The 27500-nt window shown below is 44.1% G+C and overlaps 1 protein-coding gene across 1 annotated transcript in view; it reads left to right on the top strand.

The window, feature by feature from the left end:
- Positions 1-27500, top strand: part of LOC310770802 (plexin-B2-like) — a 275234-nt gene that overhangs the window by 183758 nt on the left and 63976 nt on the right. The window contains exons 4-12 of the mRNA XM_083663513.1: positions 17478-17797; positions 18381-18599; positions 18874-19200; positions 20202-20340; positions 23226-23368; positions 23469-23651; positions 24980-25114; positions 26062-26162; positions 27325-27451. Coding sequence (XP_083519639.1) covers positions 17483-17797; positions 18381-18599; positions 18874-19200; positions 20202-20340; positions 23226-23368; positions 23469-23651; positions 24980-25114; positions 26062-26162; positions 27325-27451 — 1689 coding nt within the window. The 5' untranslated portion in view covers positions 17478-17482. The remainder of the gene's footprint in view (positions 1-17477; positions 17798-18380; positions 18600-18873; positions 19201-20201; positions 20341-23225; positions 23369-23468; positions 23652-24979; positions 25115-26061; positions 26163-27324; positions 27452-27500) is intronic.

Genomic DNA, 27500 nt, shown 5'->3' with positions numbered 1-27500 from the left:
CTGATGCGGTTGGCTTTGTGGGCGTCGCCATTAGGGGCTCGCTTGGGCTCGCTTCATTCTTCTTCGTCGATTGCAAGGGGCGCAAGGTATTATGGGATACCCTAACCCACCAAAGTGTGCATGGTATGGTTCCTCAAAAATTATCCATAACTAGGTACCTAGAAAGGTTGCAAATTCAGTGAACTTATGTATCAAACTGGTTTCAGACAGCCTAATTACAACTTATTACCTAGAAATGCTACCTATAAAGATCGTTCACTTGAGAATCAGACAGGCCCTATATGAAGCTCCACCTCACGTTAGTCGGCTGTGCAATGGAGTGGGGCGAGGAGGAACGAATTCCACCCAAACCTAGTCCGCAAAAAAAAAAAATATATATATATATATATATATATATATATATAATAACAATAATCGATCCAAATTCCACATGATTGATTCAATTCCTTAACGATCAATTATCGATTTTCGATAATTGATGAACATCCCTATTTTGGACCAACCAGTTCTATGGGCAAAGAACTGATTTGAGATTAGGCTCTGGCTCTGAACCCGCCCTGGAACTAGGTTCCTCAGGAAAGCCAGTAATGCAATGCAGGAGCCACTGGTGCCGACAGGGGAATTGCAATTCTTGAAGTTTTTGGAAAGTTTTGTCATGAATATGGTGACATTTTACAGTTATTGACAAACCCAAATCAGTCCAACTTTAATGCAGTATTTTTCATTGATCTGCGTTGTTGTAACTCTATAGAGAAGGATAATGAGTGACTGGTAAGCATTGCACCATGAGGATGTTGTTCTGCATTCACCTCGCATAAGACTGTAGATAACAGCCTCCACTAGAAAATACTGTTTATCTCAGCTTTCACATGGTAAAAACAAACCAACCAAAGTCTTCAGAAAACTTGCGTCTAAAGGCCTAAACATGGTCGTCCGTCAGAGCCTCGCCCCGCCCTCCCCGTGTGACGGCGGGTGGAGCGCCGTCACACGGGGAGGGGCCGCCGTCGGCTGACGGGGGCTGCTCGAAAATGTGACTTCACGGCGACGATACGTGCGTGACGACAGCTGCAGGAGAGTTGTGATTGGCCGTTGCCCTGGCTCTTCGTCGTAAAGTCGCCTTTCAAAGCATGATGTTAGATTATAACAACTAGTTGTGTGGCTTAGCCTTCCCAAATGTTGAGGGTCGTTTTTTAGAATTTAATACATAGAATTGGGAACGTTACATTCAATTTCATTCAGACTGCCTGGCACACAATCTCCGCCATTTTCACACGGAGCTTCCGCGGGGGGGGGGAGCGGGGGCGTAGTGGCGTCCGAGCATGTGGGGCTCGCTGGCGCCGCCAGACGGCGAGACGGCTCCAATTCGAGGCGGACGGACGACCATGTTTAGGCCTTAAGGCTAAGTTAAATAGGATCAGTGGTTTGTGTTGGTATACAGGGAGCTACACAGCGCTCAGGTACGAGGGCTAAGTTAAATAGGAGCAGTGGCTTGTGTTGTATACAGGGAACTACACAGCGCTCAGGTACGAGGGCTAATTTAAATAGGAGCAGTGGCTTGTGTTGTATACAGGGAACTACACAGCGCTCAGGTACGAGGGCTAAGTTAAATAGGACAGCGAACTACACAGGGCTCAGGTACGGTGGCTAAGTTAAATAGGAGCAGTGGCTTGTGTTGGTATACAGCGAACTACACAGGGCTCAGGTATGGTGGCTAAGTTAAATAGGAGCAGTGGCTTGTGTTGGTATACAGGGAACTACACAGGGCTCAGGTACGAGGGCTAAGTTAAATAGGAGCAGTGGCTTGTGTTGGTATACAGCGAACTACACAGGGCTCAGGTATGAGGGCTAAGTTAAATAGGAGCAGTGGCTTGTGTTGGTATACAGCGAACTACACAGCGCTCAGGTACGGTGGCTAAGTTAAATAGGAGCAGTGGCTTGTGTTGTATACAGGAACTACACAGCGCTCAGGTACGGTAGCTAATTTAAATAGGAGCAGTAGCTTGTGTTGTATACAGGGAACTACACAGGGCTCAGGTACGAGGCCTAAGTTAAATAGGAGCAGTGGCTTGTGTTGGTATATACAGGGAGCTACACAGCGCTCAGGTACGGTAGCTAATTTAAATAGGAACAGTAGTTTGTGTTGGTATACAGGGAACTACACAGTGCTCAGGTACGAGGGCTAAGTTAAATAGGAACAGTGGTTTGTGTTGGTATACAGGGAGCTACACAGCACTCAGGTACGAGGGCTAAGTTAAATAGGAACAGTGGTTTGTGTTGGTATACAGGGAACTACACAGCGCTCAGGTACGAGGGCTAAGTTAAATAGGAACAGTGGTTTGTGTTGGTAAACAGGGAACTACACAGCGCTCAGGTACGAGGGCTAAGTTAAATAGGAACAGTGGTTTGTGTTGGTATACAGGGAGCTACACAGCACTCAGGTACGAGGGCTAAGTTAAATAGGAGCAGTGGTTTGTGTTGGTATACAGGGAGCTACACAGCACTCAGGTACGAGGGCTAAGTTAAATAGGAACAGTGATTTGTGTTGGTATACAGGGAACTACACAGCACTCAGGTACGAGGGCTAAGTTAAATAGGAACAGTCGCTTGTGTTGGTATACAGGGAACTACACAGTGCTCAGGTACGAGGGCTAAGTTAAATAGGAACAGTCGCTTGTGTTGGTATACAGGGAACTACACAGCACTCAGGTACGAGGGCTAAGTTAAATAGGAACAGTCGCTTGTGTTGGTATACAGGGAACTACACAGCACTCAGGTACGAGGGCTAAGTTAAATAGGAACAGTCGCTTGTGTTGGTATACAGGGAACTACACAGGGCTCAGGTACGAGGGCTAAGTTAAATAGGAACAGTGGTTTGTGTTGGTATACAGGGAACTACACAGCGCTCAGGTACAAGGGCTAAGTTAAATAGGAACAGTCGCTTGTGTTGGTATACAGGGAACTACACAGTGCTCAGGTACAAGGGCTAAGTTAAATAGGAACAGTGGTTTGTGTTGGTATACAGGGAACTACACAGTGCTCAGGTACAAGGGCTAAGTTAAATAGGAACAGTCGCTTGTGTTGGTATACAGGGAACTACACAGTGCTCAGGTACAAGGGCTAAGTTAAATAGGAACAGTCGCTTGTGTTGGTATACAGGGAACTACACAGTGCTCAGGTACGAGGGCTAAGTTAAATAGGAACAGTGGTTTGTGTTGGTATACAGGGAACTACACAGCGCTCAGGTACAAGGGCTAAGTTAAATAGGAGCAGTGGTTTGTGTTGGTATACAGTCCAACACACAGTCTCATTAGTGTGCCATTGTCAGGTTAATGGGACGTGTACTGGGATAGAAAGGGGTCGCTAATCGCGCAGCCCAATGCAGAGGACACAGATGCTAAATTGCATTTCCATACTGCCGGAAATTAATCTGTGTGTGTGTTTACCACCATAAAATGAGATGGCTTCTCTCTGTCTCTGTCTCTCTCTCTCTCTCTCTCTCATATTCTTCACTATATTTTCATCCCTGGCAAAGCAAAAGGCTTGATTTATTAGTGTAAGTTTGCATTTGTTTAACAGATTTCGGGCTAATATTAGCGGTAGAAATGAATTTGGGGGGAGGGTGTGCAACACATAGCTGCTGCCATCACTCCATGGTAATTTCTCTTGTTATTTTCAGGGGCTGTTGCGGCCATAGTTTTACAGTTAGAGTGAAGGTGCTGGTAGCATATGGAACCAGAAGACCTAAGGCATCCATTGGTACCAAACATGTCATGCTTGTCGGGAAGGGGGCTAAAACATTTTAATGTGTTTTTTTACGTGATCTTCAGAAAATGCTTCAAATGTCATAAAAGTGGTCCTCATTTGCGAAGATTATCCTGCTGAACACAAACTTCGCTGTTTCATAAACTTTTGTTAACCACAGACCTTATTTCATGCATTTCACCAAAATCCCCATACTAAAATCCCATTGACTTTTCCCCTTACGACCCAACATGGCAGCTATTTCTGGGTAACCCTACAAAAATAGGTCATTCCTGCGGTCACTCTATAGGCGATGGCACATTTGGGGTGTGTGTGTGTGTGGGGGGGTGTGTGGGGGGGTGTTCCTATAAAAGAGGGCCTGACAGGAAACGTTTGGGAACCACTGGCCTAAAGCAATGTCATGAATTTGGGTTTCAGTGGAGAGCTTTAGTGTCCCGTGATGGTCTGAATGCTGTTTCAGAGAGGTCCCACTCTGACAACAATACAATTCATCCAGGAAACACAGAATTCTCCAATTTGCTCCTAAATCCAATCATATCAATAAAAAGACACCGTGGACATGTGCAAACCCATCTCTTCCCCCTCTCCTCTCCCACAGCCTGTCTTTGTCTCACCATCTCACACCCTACCCTGTGTGTGTCTCTTCTTTGTGTCCATGCCCTGCTGAGATGTTACCCAATGGTACTACGCAGGCGTGTGTGTGTGTGTGTGTGTGTGTGTGTGTGTGTGTGTGTGTGTGAAAAACACTCCGTCCTCACTCAGTGCTAAAAGCCCTATCACTCCCTCTCCTTAAAAGTGCGAAATTATCCGAATTCAAGGCTTAAAACACACACATTCAATTGCATCCTATATTATCTGCTCTGCTAAGCACAGTTGGACTTCAGTGTCCACCAATAATGACTTTTCCTTGTGTGCTTTCCTTTCTTATAGTTTCATCACTTTCAAGATCTACGTTCAGTCAGAAATACACTTCCTGCTTTGCCAGCCAAAGCAGGAAGTGATTTCACTTCTTAATTGGATCTTTAATTGGATTGAAGATAACATGAAAAGCTCTCAGAAGTGTCTTTCTGAAGCCTGCAGACACGTTGATCTTCTCCTTCTCTTTCAGGGAAATACCCATTACTCATGATAGACCCACATTATGGCCACAGACCCCTCTCTGATGAGATTGAGTCCCGCTGTCCCATAGGGGAAGATTTAAGTCATTGATTTAGGATTGAATTGAACTGTGTACACTGTAGGTCAGGAGATAATGGAGGTGAGAATGAAGCTTCTGATTGTAACAGTCATTCTTCCACAATCAGTGGTTGACAGGGAAAAGAGGGTACTGAAGCCAAGAGGTTTGAGAGCCACTGTTCTACATTCTCTACTTGGGCTGATTTGATAGTGAATCAGCATGTGATAGAGAGTATAGTGACTGTGTGTTTGGAGTTTTAAACACACAGTCACTATATCTCTCTCTCACCAACACACAGTCACTCACTAATACCTCTCTCTCTCACAAACACACCATAACTATACCTCTCTCTCTCACAAACACACAGTAACTATACCTCTCTCTCTCTCTCTCACCAACACACAGTCACTATACCACTCTCTCACAAACACACACAGTAACTATACCTCTCTCTATCACCAACACAACCAATGTTGTCTCGGCGCTGCTCTCCTCCAGGCCTCTTCATTACCACCAATAAGGACTTAATTTCCCCCCGGGCTCGGCCAATCATAGCGCACGTATCCCCTCCGGGCTCGGCCAATCAGCTTCGGCGCTCCTCCGGCACGGTGTCCTGAATGGCTAATGCCATGTGGTGGTGGGGATGAATGTCAATGAGCGGGTTTCCTGCATACTGTATGTGTTAGCGGTGAGCACAGCCTGTTCCGCTAGAGTCCCAAAGCAGAGGAAACAAACTGAGGGGGAGAAACTCACTGTTGGTGCAGTTTGGCTATCAGACCACCAGAGGGCACACATTAACGTTTCTCCTCTGAGCCCCAACCTCCACGTCTGAAAAATGATAGCAAAGCGGAAGTACCAAAAACTGCAGTTCCTCGAATACCAACTTGACGCTGGCTGCAAAAGCAAGTCATCCTCCATAGACCCCCGTGATAAAATGCCCAACTTTACAGCAGGAATAAACATGTTTACAGCCTGCTTCAAAACACGGTTTTGGTCTCTGTACCTAATTTTATCGTTCATGACTGTACAGGGGTTGAATTTTTATACAACTCATTTATAAATTACCCGACTTCTCACTTGATTTACTGTATTGCCTAAACACTCTCCTAATGAGTTTATGGTCTCAATCGCTAGTTTCAAGTCTTCTTTATTTTATTTTTATTTTTTGGGGTTACTTTCTTGTTGCTTTTCCGTGTGTGTGTGTGTGTGTAAATATGCGTATATAATGAGTATTGTAGTCATATATTTAGATAAATATATGAATGTGTGTGTATATTAATATGTATATATTTATACATGTTATTGTATGATGTGTATATATTATATTTATATTTTCATATTATTATAAAATCTGAAACAGAATTACTAGTAAATATTACACAGTAGTGTATAGACAGGGTTAGACCAGGAAGCTTGTTATTATTTATTATTTATGGAGAAGGGGTGGGAGTTAATAAGTTTTACTTCTTCTCACTCCTTTTCGAATATGTATATATTCTATTTTTCTTTGTTTCTGAAATGGCTTTCATTTTATTATTTTGCTTTCATATTCTAAATAAACACTTCAATCAATCAATCAATCAATACAGCCTGATGTTCAGTTTGTAAAGTATGGTCCCATTTAGAGTCAAATAGATGATAAAGCAGGCTATGCTTTGGCGGTGTGATTGACAGGTCGCCTGTCCAATGACCGCGCAGCTCGCCGATTATAAACCAATAGCAGGCGGGCTTCAAAACGACAATCCACAAAGCAATGGGTGACATCGCGGTGGCTACATCAATATTTTTCATAGTCTATGTTCTCCTGTGATTGGCTAAGCAGAAGAAACAGCAGAAACATTACATTTAAACTATCACAGTAAATCAGTTTTTACTGTTATCGTCCCCGTCTGAATATCAGAGTAGAGAGAAGTGTGGGGGGGGGGGGGGGTTTGAGACACTTTACAGAAATACAGCCATGTATTTGCCAACTTGTTTCAGTCGTTCATTGCATTCGCTGGTGGTTTTCAGCCCAACTGGAGTGGAAACCAGACTCCAGATCAGGAAGGATTGGTATTGTCAGGTCACAGGAGCCCTTTGGAAAGTCGTATAGAAAAGTGGACTTTCTCTGGAAGCATTCCCACTGCTTTGGTTGAATCAGGCAAAAAGATGACAAGAACATTTACACATCAATGCGATTAGCCTCCTCTGATCACTCACACAGGAACACACAGGAGAGCTCATTGATTGGTCTTTGAAGCTGCTCCACATGACCCAGTAGACCGATGAATCTCTTTGATAGTAATTGACTTGGCTAAATCAATAGCCTGAACATCTGCATGCTGCCTGCTAATCAGCCTGTTTGATCATCTGTTGTTGCTGTAGCTGCTTGACGATGCACAGCCTACCTTTTCATATTACTTACAGGATAATTATGGAGGGGGAAATAACTGCTAAGGCCGTGTGTCCATCTAGCGTCTTTTTCCGACCGTTAAACGCTGGAAGTACGCTGGGGAGCGCTGATCTCAGCACACAATATGCAAGGGAGCAGTCTGAAAGTAACGTTAGCTCAGTGCGGTAGCTAGCTTGATAGCTGATAGCTGACAGCTGACATTAGCTAACAACACACATACAGTGATTTAGCTCAACACTCACCAGAAATATTAAGTGTCTAGCCATTCTGCTCCCACAATTGAGCCTTTCTGTCTCTGTTGCGATAGTTTCTCCATGATTAGTTGCCTGAAAAGGAGCACCCGACACCAGCGTCTTTCTGAAAAGTTAAAATATTTTCAGCTGGAAGCGCTGGGAGTCGGGCGCACAAAAACGGTGGAGCGCTCTGAAAATAGACGCTGGGCGCAGCGCACTTTCTCTAGACGTCCGTGTGCGCCCGCATACGCTCTCCCCCCATTGGAAACAACTGAAAAAAGACGCTGGACCTGAGGAAAAGACGCTAGGTCGACACAGGCCCTAAGACAGCAAGTACAAGTGTGCCTGTGCACGTGCCTGTGCGCTTGCACGTTGCACATAAACAATGTTTGCACCGGGGCCCATCGCAGCTACGTTACACCACTGTTTCTACGTGAAGGAGCAGCAGCTCTACTCAGAGTCTCTCACAGGTGACCAAGCTTCTCACCTTGTCCCTAAGAAAGATGCCAGCCACCCTCCTGAGGGAACCCATTTTGGCCGCTTGTATCCACGATCGTTTTGGGCATGACCCATCCTTCATGAGCACAGGTGAGGGCAGGAACGAAGATGGACAGGTAGATTGAGAGCTTTGCCTTCTGGCTCAGCTCTCTTTTCATCACACCGGTGCAGTAAAGCGAACACAATACTTCCCCAGCTGCTACGATTCTCTGGCCCATCTCACGCTCTGTCGTCGCCTCACTCGAGAACAAGACTTTGAGATACTTCAACTCCAACGCATCACAGCTTCAATTCCAACAACATTGGCATGGTAACGCTTCAGAAAGTGAATATCAATTCATCCCTAGATACAACAATGTCATCAAATGCAGTGTTAACAATCAGAATGTCATCAAATGCAGTGTTAACAGTCAGACAACCTTAGATACAACAATGTCATCAAACGCAGTGTTAACAATCAGACACCCCTAGATACAACAATGTCATCAAACGCAGTGTTAACTCATTCATGGCCAGTTTAGGACTGCCAATATTTAGCACAGGCCAAAGATTTTCATAATTGTTGGTCATCTTTCAAGACCCACAGTAAATTATCTATTAGCACCAAAGTGATTTGCAATACCTCAAAATGAAGATGTACGTCTCTGGGTTCACCAGGAAAAAAAAAGTGAGCTTTTAGCATGTTCTGTACTCTACTTATAGCCATTTATATACACCCTGTTTTCACCCAAAAGGTCTCCCTGAGAAAATAAACAGGAGAAAAGGCAATTTTTGTAAAAGGGCACAATCTCAGGCAGAACTCGCTCTCAATTCTTTTATTTTGAACTGTATTGACATCAGACATGTAAATATTATTCGTTAGGACACAAATGACAAAAAAAAAAAATATATATATATATATATATATACACATGAAGTGCTTTTTTTTTTACATTCAACAATACAGTTTACTCGGTGTGAGTGAGTGTGCAGACAGACACACAGACAGACAGACAGACAGACAGACACACCGACAGACAGACAGACAGACAGACAGACAGACAGACACACACACACACACACACACACACACACGATCCCCCTTTTAGATTTCTAACCCCACATAGGATAAGCAATAACCACGCCCTGTGGCGCTGGGATTGGCCAGGAGCAACACTGGAGGGCACGCAGCCCAGCGATTTCATGAACCAACTGAATAGCTCTTGAGAACGGAGAGCGGGCTGCTGTGACTGCCGCTTCTGCGTGTGTTTATTTTGTTTTGTTCTGGTCCACCCGTCCTCGTCCATGTCTCCCTGTCCTATCCGCTATCCTCCCTGCTATTTGATCGTTCCCGTTTTCCCCTCGGCTATTCAACACGTCCTCACCGCCCTCGCAAACTGATCGATCATTTCCTCATTCCTCCGATGATCAAACACATCTCTTGATTACTTTCTCCCGTTTTCTCCCGGCTGGCACAGAGGAAGGCGACTCCAGCTCGTGCAGCGCGCCTAGGGGCGTTTCAATGGCGTTTCTCCTGTCTGCACAAGGAAGCGTTACCCGTTTTCTGCTTTTCCTCCTGCTCAATTTCAAAACAACAGCTGCGGTATGTGTTTGTTCACGTGTTGTCTTAGATGCTAGGGACCTGATACTATGTCAGAGGCTGGGGAAGTGTTTGAACTACGCGCTGCAGTAATAAAAACAAAAACACGTCAAACACGTCATTGGCCCTCTGGGCTATTCCTGATAACACGTCAAAGACGTCTTTGGCCCTGAATGAGTTAACAATCAGACACCCCTAGATACAACAATGTCATCAAACGCAGTGTTAACAATCAGACAACCCTAGATACAACAATGTCATCAAATGGAGTGTTAACAATCAGATGAAATCGTTGCACTCGGAGTAGATAAACGGCATCATAAGATAAAGCATCTGTATTGATCTGTATTGTTAATATTGGAGCCCCAGTACAGACAGCTGTACAGACAGGTTCATAGTATACACAGCAACACACAGACAGCTGTACAGACAGACAGGTTCATAGTATACACAGCAACACACAGACAGCTGTACAGACAGACAGGTTCATAGTATACACAGCAACACACAGACAGCTGTACAGACAGACAGGTTCATAGTATACGCAGAAACACACAGACAGCTGTACAGACAGACAGGTTCATAGTATACACAGCAACACACAGACAGCTGTACAGACAGACAGGTTCATAGTATACGTAGAAACACACAGACAGCTGTACAGACAGACAGGTTCATAGTATACGCAGAAACACACAGACAGCTGTACAGACAGACAGGTTCATAGTATACACAGCAACACACAGACAGCTGTACAGACAGACAGGTTCATAGTATACGTAGAAACACACAGACAGCTGTACAGACAGACAGGTTCATAGTATACACAGCAACACACAGACAGCTGTACAGACAGACAGGTTCATATTATACACAGCAACACACAGACAGCTGTACAGACAGACAGGCTCATAGTATATGCAGCAACACACAGACAGCTGTACAGACAGACAGGTTCATAGTATACACAGCAACACACAGACAGCTGTACAGACAGACAGGTTCATAGTATATGCAGCAACACACAGACAGGCAAGCAGACGGACAGAGCCACAGATAGCTTGGGATCTGGCGTTTGGCCCTGGGGAGTCCACGTGTCGGGGAAAAAAGCTGTTTTCTTTGAACTCCCTCCCCTGGGTGAAGATGTTAAGGGAGAGAGAGGCATGAGAGAGAGACATGGTTGCAGAGAGGGAGAGAGAGAGACAGACATGGTTGCAGAGAGGGAGAGAGAGAGAGAGACATGGTTGCAGAGAGGGAGAGAGAGAGAGACATGGCTGCAGAGAGGGAGAGAGAGAGAGACATGGTTGCAGAGAGGGAGAGAGAGAGAGACATGGGTGCAGAGACAGAGACAAAGAGAGGAAGACAGAGGAAGCACAGAGCTTACAGGAGGTAGACAGAGTGAATCTGTATGCTGGCTGGAGCTCCGGCAGACATTCCTGGATTTAGTTTCACTCGAAAGTTTGGAGCAGACAGGTCCGTCCACCAGACTTTCACCAAGTATGCACTCTGGATTTTAATGAGTCACAGACCGCTGCTCTCTCACTCTATTTGCTGTGTGTGTGTGTGTGTGTTTTGGATAGACTTTACTTTTCCATGACATTTGCATTACACCTTTTGTTCGGGTTAATATATCTTCTGTTTTGGTGCCAATGTGACCTCACACACACACGCACACACATGTCTATGACTTCTGCAGACCTTCTGTTGACTACATTCACTCCCTAACCCCTAACTCTATGAAGTCTTTTGATTTTAGAGGCCTATCCTCTTGATCACAAATCACGTCCACGATTATAACATTCAAAACATTTTTTTACCTCCGTTTTTGTCTCTGAGAAAAATCAGCACCAGCCTCCTGTTGGCATTTTGTTAGCAATGTTAATGCTAGTCATTATTGGGGAACCATTCCTTTCAAAACCCCCATTCCCAAACCCCATTCTTGCAGATGGTCTTGTTTATTTACAGTAATTGTACCATTACTACATTTGATTTTGAGAGATTAGATCTCGTTCATTGATGTTGTCTCATGGAGCACCTTTACCAATAAACCGAAGTCATAATAATAATCCTAAAAGACATGAGAAGCGGCAAAAATGACCTCACTTCACAAAAATGTCCTCAGTCTGAAAGTCAAACTGTTGCTCACAGATACAAGAGTAAGAACACACACACAGACACACACACACACACACACACACACACACACACACACACACACACACACACACACACACACACACACACACACACACACACACACATATGTTTAGCGCCCACACACTCCACACACATGGGAAAGTGCAAACTGCTGTTTCAGAGGATTTTAGGATTCTGAGGGAAATGCTGACAACTTTTAGCCGTGAAAATGGTCCAATTTAAACGTATTGATCATTTACACAAAAGAAGCAACTTGAATGTAAAAAGTGTGCGTGTTCAAAACCTGCAGCGGCCCCGCCTCCATCTCAGCAGTGTCAGGAGATGTGATGTTAACAATCCATCAGTCACCTCAGAGTATAATAAGCTACAGCAGTGGAGCCGCACTACAACAGGCCACGCTTTAGCCCACTGTGCATTCAGACCTGTGTGTGTGTGTGTGTGTGTGTGTGTGTGTGTGTGTGTGTGTGTGTGTGTGTGTGTGTGTGTGTGTGTGTGTGCGTGCGTGCGTGCGTGCGTGCATCGTCACATTTTCCCCACTGCAATGCTTTCTAAAAGTCTGCAAGCCATTAAGACTCTGGATATCCTTGGACAGGTCATTTAGACGAGCAGGTGGGCAGAGAGATCTTTGACAGGTCATTTAGACGAGCAGGTGGGCAGAGAGATCTTTGACAGGTCATTTAGACGAGCAGGTGGGCAGAGAGATCTTTGACAGGTCATTTAGACGAGCAGGTGGGCAGAGAGATAGCCTTTTCACACTAATAGAGCTCTCGCCATGAAGTGAACCCGGGGTGAATTGAATCGAGAGGTGGGGGCGAAAAACATCGTCTGATCGACCACCAATCAGAATCGCCCGAGTGGCGTTACGAATAGATCATCCGTGAGCGGCTCTAACGCCCAATCAGGGAAGCGTTTGAGTGCGTGATGTAAGATTGTGAACAGTTTGCTGCCTGAATGAAAGCCTTCATCAAACACACATCAATTTCTTTATGAAGAAATCAATATATTGGGACAAGGGCTCAATGAGACTCCCATTTCCAGACACAATAGGCCTAAGAGGAGGCTCCACCACTGATGAGTGGGTTTTTTCGGTAGGCCATAGAACACTGGGCAAATAGGATGTTTATTGTGTAGTGGTCAAAAACTATTTTTCTTGCTCAGTGATCCCCCTTCTCTACAGAAGAGTCGGTAAATGCATCAATCTCAGATTTAATGTCATCAGTGGGGTCACAGCGTAAAGCTGAGTTGATTACATTGTTATCTAGTTGTCTCTTAATGCCTCTATTGTTCAGAGTTCATGACAACAATAGACCCCCCTTTACTTGATCACAATATCAACATACCTGTTGAAGACATACAGTACCTGAATGTCAGTCAGCCCCTAATAAACGTGTAGATGGAAAAGAGTGCTCCAGTGCCCTGACTTCAGGTAGTCTGTGTGAAGTGCCCAGGTACAACTTTTTTCTATGTACACTGTCCCTCACTGCTGACCACCAGGAGGACCCTTTATTCCAAACTGAAGCGCGCTGGACTTTGTTGGACTTTAACACTGTAAGCAACTCCTCATGTTTCCTTCACACCCGTGCTGCACTCAGGCTAGCTAACATTAGCTCTAGTTAGCTTGCTAGCATTTAGCCGCTTAAACGTTATGCTTTTGCTAGTCTTTACTCTTATCCTATTAATTAATACACAGGACAAGATGTTACTATCCCTTGTGCCAAAATCCGAGGAAAAACACATTTAGAAGCCCAATCCAGAATAAAACAAGCTAACAGGCTAACAAACTAATAAACAAGACACAAATCACCAGTTACCTACCCTAGCCAACAGCAGTATGAAGCATGTCATTGGGGTTTTCAAGTGGGCACCTTCCTTCACCGACGTTTCGTTAAGTTAGGCCCACGACACCTCAAGAAGGCTTAACGGTGTAATCCAGCGTCCTGGAAACACCCCCCTCCATGCTACCACCGCACAACTGCATATTACCTCACTATCTAAGCCTAGCTATCCAGGTCGGTTCGGTATGACATTCCTTACTACACCACCACTGTCAATGATTCAGCCCTGTTGATGCGGACCGTTAATCATGACCAACAACAAACAATCCCTAACTACACCACCACTGTCAATGATTCAGCCCTGTTGATGCGGACCGTTAATCATGACCAACAACAAACAATCCCTAACTACACCACCACCGTCAATGATTCAGCCCTGTTGATGCGGACCGTTAATCATGACCAACAACAAACAATCAATCTGACCTTAGCGAGCTCCCCAGCTAGCATGTTTCCTCCTTATCCACAGCCATTCACTTGCTCGTTCTGCTGCCTGAGACATGTTGCTAACCGCAAGTTTCAGGCTCCGTCCCCGAATGCCCAACTCAGTTAGTAAGGCAATAACGGACTTTGCCACAAAACCACGGCAGCCCACCTCTACAGGCCGCACTCGAGCCCTCCAACCTCGCTGCTCTGCCTCTGCTGCCATTTCAGCATACCTAGCTTTCTTGCGCTCATAAGCCTCCTCAACTCGATCTTCCCACGGGACTGTGAGTTCGATAAAATAAACTCTCTTCTCTACCTCAGACCACAGTAACAAGTCCGGACGTAGCCGGGTGCTAACTATATATATACTACTATATATAACTATACTATATAACCCTAACCCTGCTTATTATAACATCAGAGTGGCATGCACACCAAACGATATAAACATAGGTTCTGGAAGTTAAACGTTAGTTGCTTTGATTGAACCTTGAACTAGCAAGACTTAAACGGAAAGGGATAAAGCTATTTCTCTGTTGGGTCGGGTTGCCAGATGCAGCTGATGGTTTCCAGCAGAAAGACTGCTCAAAAGCCACCAAAATGCACACAAAACCGTCCAAGCGAATGCAGGTCTTTTGGAAACAATCCGGCAACACGGAGTCTAATGTGTGCTACCTAAAAGCACATGGTTTTTGTTTACATGGTGATGAACATAAAAATATTGAGGTAGAAAAAAAATGTTTTAACCAGGACTTTGATGGATGAAATACTGCTATAGCCTATACCAGCTGCTATTTAAAAAAAAAATGATCTGCACCTCATCTCAAACTATGATGGGTTGGGTCCTTGAATTTGAAGGAATTGGGCCTGGAAAGTCCTTGAAAAGTCCTTGAATTGGATGTTTAAGAAGGTGTAGGAACCCTGGAATGTTAAGACTGTGTGATGTTGCCGAACACTAAAGACTTGTTTTACAGTCGCAGGCCACAGCTATAATTAAACACAGCATCCAGACTAATGGAAGGAGAAACTTGTTGTGTCACATGACTAATTGCAACTCTCAGCCCGCTCTCACTTTCACGCACGCACGTGTGCACACACACACACACACACACACACACACACACACACACACACACACACACACACACACACACAAACACACACACACACACACACACTCTTAATCTAATCCGGCTCAGAAACTCTCACTCTCTGGCCTCCACCTTCATCCTCCTCCCTCCCTCTCCTCTCTCCCTCCCTCGTTCACCCGCCCGCCCTGAAAAGGACACACTGGGTTTAATAGATACAGTCAGCCTGTGTGGGAAGTGGGAACACCCATAAAATGTTATACATACAACTGCCGCACAAGTGGGGTAAAACCCCCCATACAGTATATCTCAATGGGCTGACTCACCAAAGGACGGTGCTGCGGCTCTACACTACAGGATTGGGTATTCTAGAGCAGGTACATAGACGTCTGTTCAGACGTGCGTTCACTGCGGTGGTTGAATCACCGATCCTGTCTGCCTGGTTCTGGGCTAGCAGCTACAATAAATGCTAACGATGCTGAATGGGGAGAACATGAGGATTTACCCCACCCTGACCACGCCCCTAACCAGCAGCTACCCCAGCGTGTACAGTATGACGAGACATTGACCGTCTCTATAAGGAACACCTCTTGATCGCTGCCCCCTACCCTCAGTCATTCTCTTCCACCTGAGTTGCTGCGACTGTTGTTGCCTGGCCTGCAGTGTATTGTCTGTTAAAGTGTTTTAAGAGACGACCGCTAACTCCCTTTCTCTCTCATTTCAGTTCAGCTCCTTTATTGCCATCACTGTCTATCAAAAAAAAATATTGTTAAAGCAGTTTGAAAAGCCAACAAACAGTTCATACGTTGAAGATAGGGAGTTAAAGATATTTGACCGACGTTAACTTGAGTGAAAATCGATCACCCTTTTTTTCCTTCACATCCCAAGTCATAGTATCAACAGAGACCTTAACTTGTTTGTGTACGTGTGTTGTAAACTGTTTATGATGCAGAGCATACAAAATGTAAGGGGACAGCAGTGTGTGTGTGTGTGTGTGTGTGTGTGTGTGTGTGTGTGTGTGTGTGTGTGTGTGTGTGTGTGCGCGTGTGTGCGTGCGTGTGCGTGTGTGCGTCCGCGTGAGCGCTGGTATCTTAATGGCCTGGAGATGTATGTAAAGTAGTAAAAATGTGTTGGGCCATCCTGGTGACTGAGTTGGCGATGGTGTCTCTTCTCTCTGTCCCATTTTATTATATTTCTCACTGCTTTAAACTATAAAAAAAAAAAAATCCTCAAAAAAGTCATCTTAACCCTTGTACCCTCCTTATATTTTTTGCCTGTTGCACTCCCTCATCCAGCAGCTGGATATTGATATTAATAAGTTATTTTTTATATTGATAATAATAATAATTATGATTATCCATAATCACTTATCCATTGGTAACTTCATACCTCATACCTCATATCAACATTTCATGCTTACTCAGAATTTTAACCCCTCAAATGCCAGTTTACTGTACTTACACTTTACAGCAGAAAACACAAAATTATGTTTTTTGCCGAAAAAACATGAAAACTGCCAATTTTAGACTCCCAACTAATTTTCACAAAAAACACAAAATAGCTTTATTCATCCATCAATCTTGGTCTAAAGGCTTCAAATCAGTAGTTTGCACTGGAAAATCCGGGTTCTCAGGTCATGTGACATGTTGCTATGACGACCACTGTACTGTGTATTTAATGTTAAACTGCATGCAATTGGCTGCTATGCCAGCACTGATCAAATACAGGGGTGGGGCCAAACACAATATAAGCTACACATTTGATGTATTGACTCTAGCTGAGAGGTGTAAGATCAGAAAAATAATTATTTTTGGGGAAAGTACGTGGGAGTCCAAAATTTTTTTTTGTTTTTTTGCTAAATTAACATTGAAATCAATGGGAAAAATATGCAATGGATTTTGAATGGTTGTAACTCCACCAAATGTTCAACAAACTCCAAGGTTAGATATTAAGGTCAAATTTAAAGGTGTTTGGTCCAGGATGCCCGCTGAAAAAAATAAAATAGATTAATTTTGTAAAAATTTCCTGGAGGTCTCAAAAAAGTGGTTTTAATGGTTTTAATAGGATCCAGCTGCTGGATGAGGGGGGTTAACGTGATTATAGCGCTTACTTTTTGCCAGGAACACTTTTTTAGCATGGCGGAAGGTTGAATTACCATGATAAATCAAAAAAACATGATTTGGAAAGTTTCAGCCCTGAACTCCCAAAACTTTTTTTTCCACAGAAAAAAAAAATCACAAAAACCACCTTACGATCCATCTGCTGGATGAGGGGGGTACAAGGAAGTGAAAATGTCTCCCCCTTCCTGTGTTTCTGTGCCTGTCCTCCAGACCTGATGGAGCGGTGGTGGGCGTGGCGGTACGCCCTGGTGGCCCTGGCAGCGGTGCAGCTCGGCCCGTCCCGCGGCGACGACGACTTCACCTCCAACACCTTGATCAACAATGTGGCGTGGGACCCCCGCACGGGCCGGCTGTACGTGGGCGCCGTCAACGCCCTGTACCAGCTGGACCCCCACCTCAGGCTGGAGTCACACACCGACACCGGCCCCAAGCGGGACAACCGGCTCTGCACGCCCCCGGTCACGGCCGCCTGCGAGGAGGCTAAAGACACAGACAACCACAACAAGCTGCTGCTCGTCCACGCCGCCAAGGTAGAGCTGACAATATGGTTAAAATCTATATCACCATGTACTTCTTCATTGATAATTAATTTAAAAAAAAGTCAATTAGCGTGTTAACACTACAAAGGCCATGGGAAAAACTGCCAAGAACGAGTGTGCCATGTCTATTGTATTCTGCTTGAACTCAGCTAGGGCTGCAAGTTGCAACTAATGATTACAGTATTTACATTGTCCATTAATATATCAATTATTTTCTCGATTAATCGATTAGTTGTTTGGTAAAATGTGAGAAAATGGTGAAAAATGTCGTTGGATGTGTTTCCCATATTTCATATTTAAGAAGCTTGATTTGACTTTTTTATGTATCAAACCGATTAATTGATTATCAAAATAGTTGATGACTAATTGAATAGTTGACCACTAATCTATTCATCATTGCAGCTCTGGACTCAGCGTCCTGTAAATGAAAGGGCGCTGCACCGAGTCAGTGACTCATGCTGTACATAATGTATATTGAAAATATCGGAAACGTATTTAAAAAAAATCGTTGTTATTGAGGCCTATTTTATTGCGATGTATAATAACACTGATTGATTGTCCACCCCTACGCCAGGACATGCTGGTGGTGTGCGGCAGCGTGTTCCGGGGGATCTGCTCTCTAAGGAACCTGAGCAGTGTGGAGCAGCTGCTGTACTTCAGCGACTCCAAAGGAGAGAAGTCGTACGTGACGAGTGCCGAGGAGGGCGTGTCTGTGGTGGGCGTGATGTCGTACTTCACACCCGCCACGCCCGCTGACCGAGACCGACACCCACACAACCTGACCGTGTTTCTGGTAATGAGGATGGCAAACAATGCACACATACAAGGGTTCCAATCGGTCCATGATTTTTTTTTTTTTTTTTAGACATGGACCATTGAAAGTGCTTAAATTGATAGATGTTGTGCAAGAATAGAAATTGGAGTTCTTTTTTAGTAAATACTCATTTGAGAAGTGTACACAAATCCTGCTAGTTCTCATGATAAAAAACAAGGAATTTAAAGGACTAAATGAAAACCAGAAGCAGCTTGAATGGGAATGTATTGTGACACGTCTCTTCTGCCCGTAGGTAGGGAAGGGCTACGGTGGCCACGACAGCACCAAGCTGATCTCCACGCGCATCCTGCAGGACTACAAGGAATGGGCGGTCTTCGACAGCATCATCGAGGCGTCGGCCGTGCAGGCCAACCCCTTCGTCCTGCGCTACCTCCACAACTTCCGCTTCGCCTTCACAGACGGCGGCTTCGTCTACTTCCTGTTCTCGCGGACGCTCGGGCTACAGGACAACAAGAACTTCACCTTCATCTCCAGGATGTGTGAGGACGACCACAGCTATTACTCCTACACCGAGCTGCAGCTCAACTGCAGCGCCGCCAACAAGTACAACAAAGTCCAGGTGATGATCATGTCCCTCTCCCAAAACTTGTTGAAGAGGTCTCAGTCTTGACCCATAAAAAACGTCTTCTTCTTAGATCGGACTTGATGATCGGCAGTGTTGTGCATGAACGCGCTAAAAGAGCGTGACTGTGTCATAACAGTGAGCTGAACGCAGCCCAATTACAATTAATAAACGTACAGTGAGCATCTTTAACTCCTGAGAGAGTCAACGGCGTTCTTTTCTGACGGCGATAATTGCTCATTGTGTTTACATGCGTGTGGTAATTTACATACGAAAAAAAAGGCAAGGCTCGGGGTGCAGCTCAACATACAGACATACATATGCAGAGACACACACAGTTATCCAGAATAGCAAAGGAAATACCGCAAATTACTTTCAGAATAAAGGCATTCAAATTCTCACCTCAAAAGAAATATATTTTAATGAAGAAAACAGCAAACATTATATCAAAATACTCATTGTGATGTTAAGATTAGCCTACATATGGAGTGAAACTGTGGCTGTAAAGCATTACTAAAAATTTAGTTAACGTTAGAATAAGGATTTAATTTTGAAAGCCCTAAAGCGGAGGACGTACTTTTAGATTCTGGCTGACTTGACACTCGTGCACTAAATGTTGATGCCAATGTTTCAGAGCCAAACTCCACAGCTCTAAACTGAAGGAGCCGCGACTTTGTTGAAAAACATTGGTGATTCTATTGCTCGGACCAGCTTAAAAGGGAGGGATGAACGTGAAGTCGTGAACTGTTCATTTTTTGGGACTGTGATCTTAGTTCATAATTGTGAACTATGAACATGAACTAGTTCATTTTAATCTGTGTGAGCTGAACTTTGAGCTAGCTCTTGTGAAGTGTGAACTTGCACAACACTGGTGATCGGCTCAATTTGGAAGTCTACCTCTGAATAAGAGAATAAGAGCGTCCACCTCATACTCATATTCCAAATGTACTGTACATATCTAACCTCCAGCCTCTCCATCTCTTCCTTGCTTCATATAGGCTGCCTACGTAGCAGCACCAGGCGAGGTTCTGGCCAGAAGCATGAGCGCCTCGAGTCAGTATGGGCCGGTCTCTGCCTCGGACAAGGTCCTGTTTGTGACCTTCTCTTCTGATGAAGATCCGTCCACCTCAGCCATGTGTAGGTATCATCGGCACGCTGGAGCTGAAACTGCTCCTAAGGGGACATTCACACCAAAAGCGTTTTTGGAGCTGCCAGCGTCTTTCTGCAATTCATTCTCTATGTAAGGACGTGCTAAAGGTGCTCCTCTTTTAATGAACGCATCTGGTGTTTAAATGCTGGTGGCGTCTCGTCTTTTTGGTGGAGCGCTCTGGGCGTTTTAAAGCTGAAAAAGTTGAACATTTGGAGGAAAAGCACGCTGCTCGTCTTTTTACTCCTACATTTTCTCCTCCCAGAGGGATCCTCAACCTCGCTGCTACCAGAATTGGCAATAATCTGGCTTTCATGTTGACAGTGAACAACATCAACAGACAAAACCAGCTGGCTACCGCCCGTGTGGTCGTTGTGTGCTCAACTCTAGTGCACGCGACTGCAGGGAAAAATAAAACGAAGCGCAAAAAAAACGCTTTTGGTGTGAATGTCCCCTAATGTTAAACTTTTTTCAGCTTTAAAACGCCCACAGCGCTTCTCCAAAAACAACAGACGCCACCAGCGCTAAACGCTAGGTGCGTTCATTAAAAGAGGAGCACATAGAGAATGAATTGCAGAAAGACGCTGGCCAAAAACGCTTTGGGTGTGAATGTCCCCTAACTGTGGTTATTTGTGTCTTTTTTTGTGCCTTTATGTATTTATGGACTGTCTTTACTGTCAAATATACCAATCTGGATTTACGTCATTTTGAGCCGTTTTATAATTACACCTCTTAATATACTTAATATACCGTCACTTAGCAGCTGTGTGTTAAGTGTGACCTACATTGGCGAAGTAGTTACTGTAACCAGCGTTGTTCCTGTTAGTAGGTACTGTAACCAGCGTTGTTCCTGTTCGTAGTTACTGTAACCAGCGTTGCTCCTGTTAGTAGTTACTGTAACCAGCGTTGTTCCTGTTAGTAATTACTGTAACCAGCGTTGTTCCTGTTAGTAGTTACTGTAACCGGCGTTGTTCCTGTTAGTAGTTACTGTAACCAGCGTTGTTCCTGTTAGTAGTTACTGTAACCAGCGTTGTTCCTGTTAGTAGTTACTGTAACCAGCGTTGTTCCTGTTAGTAGTTACTGTAACCAGCGTTGTTCCTGTTAGTAGTTACTGTAACCAGCGTTGTTCCTGTTAGTAGTTACTGTAACCAGCATTGTTCATGTTAGTAGGTACTGTAACCAGCGTTGTTCCTGTTAGTAGTTACTGTAACCAGCGTTGTTCCTGTTCGTAGTTACTGTAACCAGCGTTGCTCCTGTTAGTAGTTACTGTAACCAGCGTTGTTCCTGTTAGTAGTTACTGTAACCAGCGTTGTTCCTGTTAGTAGTTACTGTAACCAGCGTTGTTCCTGTTAGTAGTTACTGTAACCAGCGTTGTTCCTGTTAGTAGGTACTGTAACCAGCGTTGTTCCTGTTCGTAGTTACTGTAACCAGCGTTGCTCCTGTTAGTAGTTACTGTAACCAGCGTTGTTCCTGTTAGTAGTTACTGTAACAAGCGTTGTTCCTGTTAGTAGTCACTGTAACCGGCGTTGTTCCTGTTAGTAGTTACTGTAACCAGCGTTGTTCCTGTTAGTAGTTACTGTAACCAGCGTTGTTCCTGTTAGTAGTTACTGTAACCAGCGTTGTTCCTGTTAGTAGTCACTGTAACCGGCGTTGTTCCTGTTCGTAGTTACTGTAACCGGCGTTGTTCCTGTTAGTAGTTACTGTAACCAGCGTTGTTCCTGTTAGTAGTTACTGTAACCAGCGTTGTTCCTGTTAGTAGTTACTGTAACCAGCGTTGTTCCTGTTAGTAGTTACTGTAACCAGCGTTGTTCCTGTTAGTAGTTACTGTAACCAGCGTTGCTCCTGTTAGTAGTTACTGTAACCAGCGTTGTTCCTGTTAGTAGTCACTGTAACCGGCGTTGTTCCTGTTAGTAGTTACTGTAACCAGCGTTGTTCCTGTTAGTAGTTACTGTAACCAGCGTTGTTCCTGTTAGTAGTCACTGTAACCGGCGTTGTTCCTGTTAGTAGTTACTGTAACCAGCGTTGTTCCTGTTAGTAGTTACTTTAACCAGCGTTGTTCCTGTTAGTAGTTACTGTAACCAGCGTTGTTCCTGTTCGTAGTTACTGTAACCAGCGTTGTTCCTGTTAGTAGTTACTGTAACCAGCGTTGTTCCTGTTCGTAGTTACTGTAACCAGCGTTGTTCCTGTTAGTAGTTACTGTAACCAGCGTTGTTCCTGTTAGTAGTTACTGTAACCAGCGTTGTTCCTGTTCGTAGTTACTGTAACCGGCGTTGTTCCTGTTAGTAGTTACTGTAACCAGCGTTGCTCCTGTTAGTAGTCACTGTAACCGGCGTTGTTCCTGTTAGTAGTTACTGTAACCAGCGTTGTTCCTGTTAGTAGTTACTGTAACCAGCGTTGTTCCTGTTAGTAGTTACTGTAACCGGCGTTGTTCCTGTTAGTAGTTACTGTAACCAGCGTTGTTCCTGTTAGTAGTTACTGTAACCAGCGTTGTTCCTGTTAGTAGTTACTGTAACCAGTGTTGTTCCTGTTAGTAGTTACTGTAACCAGCGTTGTTCCTGTTAGTAGTTACTGTAACCAGCGTTGTTCCTGTTAGTAGTTACTTTAACCAGCGTTGTTCCTGTTAGTAGTTACTGTAACCAGCGTTGTTCCTGTTAGTAGTTACTGTAACCAGCGTTGTTCCTGTTAGTAGTTACTGTAACCAGCGTTGTTCCTGTTAGTAGTTACTGTAACCAGTGTTGTTCCTGTTAGTAGTTACTGTAACCAGCGTTGTTCCTGTTAGTAGTTACTGTAACCAGCGTTGTTCCTGTTCGTAGTTACTGTAACCAGCGTTGTTCCTGTTAGTAGTTACTGTAACCAGCGTTGTTCCTGTTTGCAGGTATGTACCCCCTGCGTTCCATTAACAAGAGGCTGCTGGAGATCATAGGAGCCTGCTACAGCGACGGCGGCTTCATCAATGGGAAGACTGCCGTCTACTCGCCTTACTCCTCCAAGTCGGAAGAACTGTGTACAACAAATAGCGTAAGTGTGTGTGTGAGAGAGAGAGAGAGGAGGGGAGCCAGCGAGGAGGATACAGCTGAATGAATAGAGATAATGAGTCCAATGTTCTGTCCCTCTCCAGCAGAAAAGCATGGCGAGCAGGTACAGGTGTGGAGCCGAGTTCCTGCCCTCCCCGTTGGCCGGTAAGGCCGAGTTCGCCATGACCACCGAGCCCGCGCTGGTCCGCAAGGGCCACATGAGCGCCGTGGCCGTGGCCGTGGAGATGGATCACACTGTGGCTTTCCTGGGCACCACCACTGGAGAGGTGACCTTCTGACCCAACTTCCAGTCACCCTTTTTTTTTTTAGCTTTCCATGCTTCTTTCGTTACGGCTTCCATTCCTTTCTTGTTTCTTTCTATTTCTTACTCTTCCTTGTTATTCTTTCTCTTCTTATTTGTTCATTCTTGCTTAATTTCTCTGGTGTATGTCTGGTCTCGGTGTGTCTATCGTTGATCTGTGAGTGTGTTCGTCTTTTCTATCTGTTGGAACGGTCTTTATGCCTGTGTCTCTTCAATGATAACAGGAGTCTTAACAGGCGTCTTCAGATGTTTTCCTTTTATGGCTTTCAGTGTTGTGCATGTTCACACTTCACAAGAGCTAGCTCAATATTCAGATCACTCAGATTAAAATTAACAAATTCATTTTTTTTAAGTAATGCTTTACAGCTGCAGTTTCACTCCATATTTTATCATAACATCACGAGTATTTTGATACTCATAGTATCAAAATAAATAGTTTGATAATTTGTTGAAATAATTTTTTCTCCAAAGGTGAGAATTTGAATGCCTTTTATTCTGAAAGTAAATTTTGGTAATTCTGTTGCTAGTAGTCTGGCTAACTGTTGCTGTCTTGACAGAGCCCAAAAACAGGCTCAAGTCCATTCATGACCACACACCGCTGTCTGTCTGTCTGCAGAGAAGAGAAGTACATTAGAGACAGAAGCGCGGTGAAATGACAGTAAAACCAGAACAGAACGACAAAAGAGCAACAAGAGTTAACGACGCTCACTGTACAGTCATCAGGTGTAAATGGCAAGCGCTCAGTTCACGCGTTCAGCAAAAATATGAGCTCGTTCAATGAACGGTGCTCTTTTAGCTCGTTCATGCACAACACTGATGGCTTTGGGGCCCAAGGAGGTGTGCATAGAGGTCCCCCTGCAGTTTGAGTGTATTCCAACTATTTCCTCCTGAATGGCTTTGAGCTTAGCTGGTCGAGACGTACTGCTGTTGTCAAAGCAAAAGATGCTTTACCTGTGCGTACTTACACACCCTTAGTAGGAACCTTAGTTTTCCATGTGAATGCCTTGTCAGAAAATAATATTTACTACTTGTATTTGGTGCCTACTATATCAGAATTCAAGTGAAAAAAGTCTGAATTAATGGCTTTTTTTTTTACATCGAGGCAATAACAGGCTGGAATAACCCCTGTGTCAAATCTAACCAGATTATTGCTTTAATATCATGTCTCACACTGAGGGTGCAGTTGAAGAGGTTTCACACAAAGAAATGGAGATAATAGAAATGGAGGGAGGGTCTGCCTGGCAGGAGGTCTGAATCCAACAAACATGAACCCAGGTGTCCGTGCTTCCACAGGTGCTGAAGGTGCATCTGTCAGCCCACCCAGAGGTGTACGGCCGCGCGCCTGGCGACGCCACGGGAGACAAGGTCAACAAGAATCTGCTGTTCGATTCCCGCCATGAACACCTGTACATCACTACAGAGAAGAAGGTCAGACTCACTCACACACACACACACACACACACACACACACACACGTGTTGATTGACGATTTTTATTTATTTATTGAAGGTCAGGGAATCAGTCGTTCACCCTTCTTTTACGTTCATTCATTCATTCATTCATTGACTGTGGTGGCCGTGAAGTGCAAATCACAATGCCAAATAGGAAAACACAACAACAAATCAAAAAACACAACAACAAATCACAAGACACTTTCAAAAGTTGGGCTGGGGACCTTTTTTGGTAGAAGTTAATGTTGTGTGTTCCTATTTGTCATTGTGTTTTTTTGATTTGTTGTTGTGTTTTCCTGTTTGCCGTTGTGATTTGCACTTCATGGCCACTGTAATTCACCCAGCAGCAGTACATCCAACACCTCTACATTACCACACAGAAGACAGCCATTGATTATTCACTCCTTCTCCATTTCTGTCTCTTCCCTCTGTCTTTTCGCTCCGTCTTGTCCTTTCTCCGTTTCATTCCTATCGCTCTTTCCTGCACCCATGTGAAATGATTATTTATGATGTATTATGTTATTGATTTCAAAATGCAGTAATTAAAATGCACTTCAAGAGGGCAATTTGCTTTGATCAAGTCAAATAACAGTGCCTGCTAATTTGAATTGATGAGATTGTTCTGTTGTTGCTGTCAGAGAGGACACATTGTTTCCACAGCTGCTTGGACAGCAGATGAAATAAAGACAATTCCAAGTAGCCAGCATCATAGATGGAATGGACTCTCATGTGTCAAAAAAACACTTTTCCAAGTGGGACCACTTTTTGGAGACACAATGTTCCCTCTCTGCATAGTGATGGATCCAAAATCTAAGTTATGAATCGCTTCACAGTCAGGAAAGTAAAACGGAGGGAAAATAAGAATGAAAAAGGTGATAATAAGGGAACAAGAAGTAAGGTGATGAAATGTGTTGTTGACTATAGATCACCAAGGCTCCAGTGCAGGCCTGCCATCACAAGACGGACTGCCACTCCTGCATCTCTATGAAAGACCCGTACTGTGGCTGGTGTGTCCTGGAGGGAAAGTGAGTCTGTGTGTGTGTGTCTGTCTGTCTGTCTGTGCGTGCATGCGTGCGTGCTTGTGTGTGCGTGTGTGTTAAGGTTCAACCAATATTGGTTTTTGGAGGCTGATATTTTTGCACCGGAGCTGCACATAGCTGATATTTTGTGCTGACATTTGATGCCTTTAAATTTTCATGGCTTTTTTCCCCATTCCAAGTATTCAGTGTTCAGTGTCAAAAGCCTCTGAAACAGCGTTCAGACTTCACGGGACAATAAATCTCTCCATTGAAACGTTAACACATACTTGTGGAACCTGCTTAAATCATTCAATGTTAAAAATCGTGTTGATCTTCTTCAATATCGGGTTTATGGGAAATATACTGTACGGTCTCTACACTGTAGAGCTACAACGATTAATCAATTATTTGTTTGATTAATTGTGTAACTATTAAATTAATTGCCAACTATTTTGATAATCGGTTAATCAGTTTGAGTTTTGTTTTTGTTTTTCCCCAGGGGGAAAAAAAAGTACTAATTCTGATTCTGACTCCAGCTTCTTCTGTGAATATTTTCTGGTTTCTTTACTCCTCTATGACAGTAAACTGAATATCTTTGGGTTGTGGACAAAACAAGACATTAGGATGTCCTCTTGTGCTTTGGGAAACAAAAATGTGGATTGCACATTTTTCACCATTTTCTGACATTTTATAGACCAAACAACTTTTAATCGATTAATTGAGAAAATAATCGACAGATTAATTGACAGTGAAAATAAGCATTACAGTAGTTGCAGCCCTGGTATGGTCTTAATGTTAAGAAACACTGCATAAACAATATCACTGGTATGAGATAGAATCTGCCATCATGGTCTCGTTTGTTTACAGTAATGATACACATGCACAGTATCACTATTTATTCCTGCAATAAGGTGGTGTCCCCCCTGTCTGACAACTTTGTTGATCAGTATGCTGTTCCAGTCTGCTGAATCTCAAGTTGCCCAGAAGGTGAAAGTGTCTTTGACATCACTATACTGAACACTCATGAATTAATACTGACTTGTGGGTTTGGCTGAGCAGAGCATTCTTGTTCTCTATCTGAAAAGTCACTGAACAAATCTCTATGGGATTGCAGCTTTAGCCTGCCACTCACAGTGTTTAACATTGTCACCGGCCGGCTGATCCACAGGTGCACCACCAAGTCCAAGTGTGATAGGTCGACGGAGGAAAACACCTGGCTGTGGTCGCCCAATCAGCAGTGTGTTGAGATCCAGGCATTCAGCCCCGCCAGCCTCAGCTGTAAGAAGACACAGCAGGTACTGGACCACGACATCTCAATAGCCCTTTCTAAACATGCAGTGAACT

Source organism: Poromitra crassiceps, assembly GCF_964638095.1.
Source record: "Poromitra crassiceps genome assembly, contig: HAP1_SCAFFOLD_232, whole genome shotgun sequence".
Lineage (NCBI taxonomy): Eukaryota > Metazoa > Chordata > Actinopteri > Beryciformes > Melamphaidae > Poromitra > Poromitra crassiceps.
This window is presented reverse-complemented; position numbering and strand designations above follow the sequence as displayed.